The sequence below is a fragment of the Zingiber officinale genome, chromosome 8A, assembly GCF_018446385.1.
Source record: "Zingiber officinale cultivar Zhangliang chromosome 8A, Zo_v1.1, whole genome shotgun sequence".
In the NCBI taxonomy this organism is placed as follows: Eukaryota; Viridiplantae; Streptophyta; class Magnoliopsida; order Zingiberales; family Zingiberaceae; genus Zingiber; species Zingiber officinale.
The window spans coordinates 85,072,128-85,074,798 of NC_056000.1; the positions used below are offsets into that span (position 1 = coordinate 85,072,128).

The window sequence follows — 2,671 nt, forward strand, 5'->3', positions numbered from 1 at the left end:
ATTCCAGTTAATCTTTTAGATTAACTAGACTAACCGATTGCACGGTAACCTGAACTACTATTACAAATTTTCATCAATAAAAAATTAAATTAAATTATAAAAAATAAATCTTCAACTGCGATTAAGTATTTACTGCCACGTGCAAAAAAAAATTCACCTTACTTTAAACAAAATAACAATAAGCATGACGACAAACCACAAGTCACAACGAAACAAATTTAAATAACGGCCGCCTCCAACAACAGAACGGCGCAAAGTAGCGGAGTTACGATGGATTTAATTTAGAATATAGCGGGCAGCGGTTCGAGCGGGAAGAGATCGCCGATATCGTGGAAGTAATCGTTCTCTTCCCGCGCCGGCGAATGGTTCGCCCGGAAGTACTGGGCCGTCGTTGTACCATCCTCGAAGAGGCTCGGCTGCGTAGACTCCCATAGCGCTGAACCTGATAAATCGTTATATAACGGCACGTCGTCGAATGGTGTTGGTAGGAGCTCCGCCGGTGAGCACTCCGGCGCAAAGAAACCGTGGCCTTCTGAGAGGGTTTCTTTGTCGGAGCAGGAGGAGAATGGACGGAGAACTGAGGTCGGGGAGGAGAGGGCGTGGGAGTCGTCGCCGGAGTCGTAGGCAGTGAAGGCGGAGGCGAGAATGGTCTCCTCTAGGGCAGCAGGGCGCGCCGCGGCGGCAGCGGTGGAGAAAGAGGAGAAGTTAGTGGAGGCGCCGGGGCCGCGGAGTTGTATCGCGGCTGAGTCGTAGACCAAGGCAGCCTCCTCGGCGGTGTCGAAGGTGCCGAGCCACACGCGGACGCCGCGCGATGGGTCTCGGATCTCCGCCCCGTACTTCCCCCACGGCCGCCGTCTCACGCCTCGGAACTTGGTGCTCGCGCCGCCAGTCCCGCGACGCTCATCACCCACCAGCTTCCTCCTCCTTCTCCCTCCCTTCTTCCTCTCCGCCTCCTGGCAGTACTCAAAAGCGACCTCCTTAACAACCCGACGGCCACCAGAGCAGCCACACTGCTCTTCGTCGCCGGAGGAGTCCGTGGCGTCTTGGTCGGTCCAAAAGACTCGCAAGGTGAGAACTTTCTTCATGACCAGTCCCCTGTTTCCCCTTTCCGAGTGCAGACCAAAGCAGGGTGGTGAAACCTTAACAAGAAGCCGCCAAGGCTAAATCTTTAGCGAGGAACAAAGCAGCGCCACTATTAAAGAGGCGATTCCGCCTAGTTTTCACAGGGGAATAAAGGGCTAAAGATATCGTCAAAGCGAGAAAACACAGAATAAGAACAGTAAACAAAGGTAAAACCAGGGGAGTACGGTCGGCTACCAGAGTGAAGGGAAGGGAATCTTGGAATGGCGGAATGTATGATGGAGGAGGAAGGAAACGAAAAGATGCGAACTTTCGCGGAAAGGCTGTGAGTGCTCTGCGAGGTGCAGCAGCAGGGCAGCCGATCCCGTTGCTTTATGATCCGTCTGCTGCGCTACTGCTATCTCCAGCAGAACAGAGCGAGAACAGAGAAGGGTTTGTTGGGGGAAGATAGAGGAGGGAGGGCACTGGGCAGGGCGACTGAGCAAGTGATTGAGGTTCTTTAATGGCGGAAGGTGTGTTTATGGAGCTCGAAACGTGCGCTGGAGTATTTAGTGTGAAATTAAGAGGAAAGCTCGCATTAATTTCTCCGGGTTATCTGTGGCAAAAATGCTGTAACCTTAGCGCCTCTAAGACGGCCCATGTGGCCCATATATTTTGGAACGGAATAAATTAAAAGGACTATTTAATTTATATTTATCGAAAATTAAATCATACCTCTTTGATATCAACTTGGCTACACCGGCGAGAGCAATTTCTCCGGTTTCTCGTTGCAGCTGTAGTAGAACAAAACTAGAACTTCATTTTAATTTGGTAATAATATTTGAGTACCCGTTTAATTTACTCTTTTGTGTTTAATAACTCTTAATTAGAGAAAATTTCCCTTTCGTCCTCTTTTTTTTTAAGTACTCCAATTTATAATTCAATATTCAGTAAATAATCTTTTTTTCCTATGCATCGACTTTGTGTCAAATAGACCATTATCCAAAATTATAACGTTCCTCTATTATTTTTTCTTCTACCGTTCAAATTATCAAATATTTTTTAAAAATTAATCTCAATTGAGTTATTAGTGTACTTGATCCTCCATGAGAACTTCGACAATTGAATCGTGAGTTGACTGACTTGAATACCAACTTGATCACTAATCATCTAGTGACAATGAGGATTGATGGAGATCTGCTCGAGCTAAAGACAAAAGAAGACCAAAGAAAGAAAGTTAGAATGACGATCAAGGTTCTTCGGCGCAACCACTCTGATACTCAAGTGTTACCTTTTGACAGTGGTGGAAGAAGCAGAAATGAAAAAGAGTCATCTTAAAGTATTGATACATATGTGCGTGACTTAAGGTAATGACCTATGCCTAAGGTCCCAATAAAATTGGGATCCATTATGATTACAAATCTTTGTTTATTATTTTTATAAAATATTTAATTGTCAAACCATTAACATTGCAATTACAATAATGTGGATATGCAATGCTGCTTCGATTGCCAGCCCATTTACACCCTCCATTAGGGCCATTATGGTTATAAATATTTGTTTATTATTTTTATAAAATATTTAATTGTCAAGTCATTAACGTTGCAATGCA

The 2,671-nt window shown here is 45.2% G+C and overlaps 1 protein-coding gene across 1 annotated transcript; it reads right to left on the minus strand.

Annotated features, from left to right (window-relative positions):
- Positions 1–231: 231 nt before the first annotated feature.
- Positions 232–1,303, minus strand: LOC122012305 (pathogenesis-related genes transcriptional activator PTI6-like). The gene has a single exon (XM_042568797.1). The coding sequence runs from the start codon at positions 1,083–1,085 to the stop codon at positions 282–284; it is 804 nt and encodes a 267-aa protein (XP_042424731.1). The 5' UTR covers positions 1,086–1,303; the 3' UTR covers positions 232–281.
- Between the last annotated feature and the right edge of the window lie 1,368 nt (positions 1,304–2,671).

Excerpts from the sequence above, each read along its gene's own strand:
- LOC122012305 (XM_042568797.1), bottom strand. The coding sequence starts at position 1,085 with ATGAAGAAAGTTCTCACCTTGCGAGTCTTTTGGACCGACCAAGACGCC.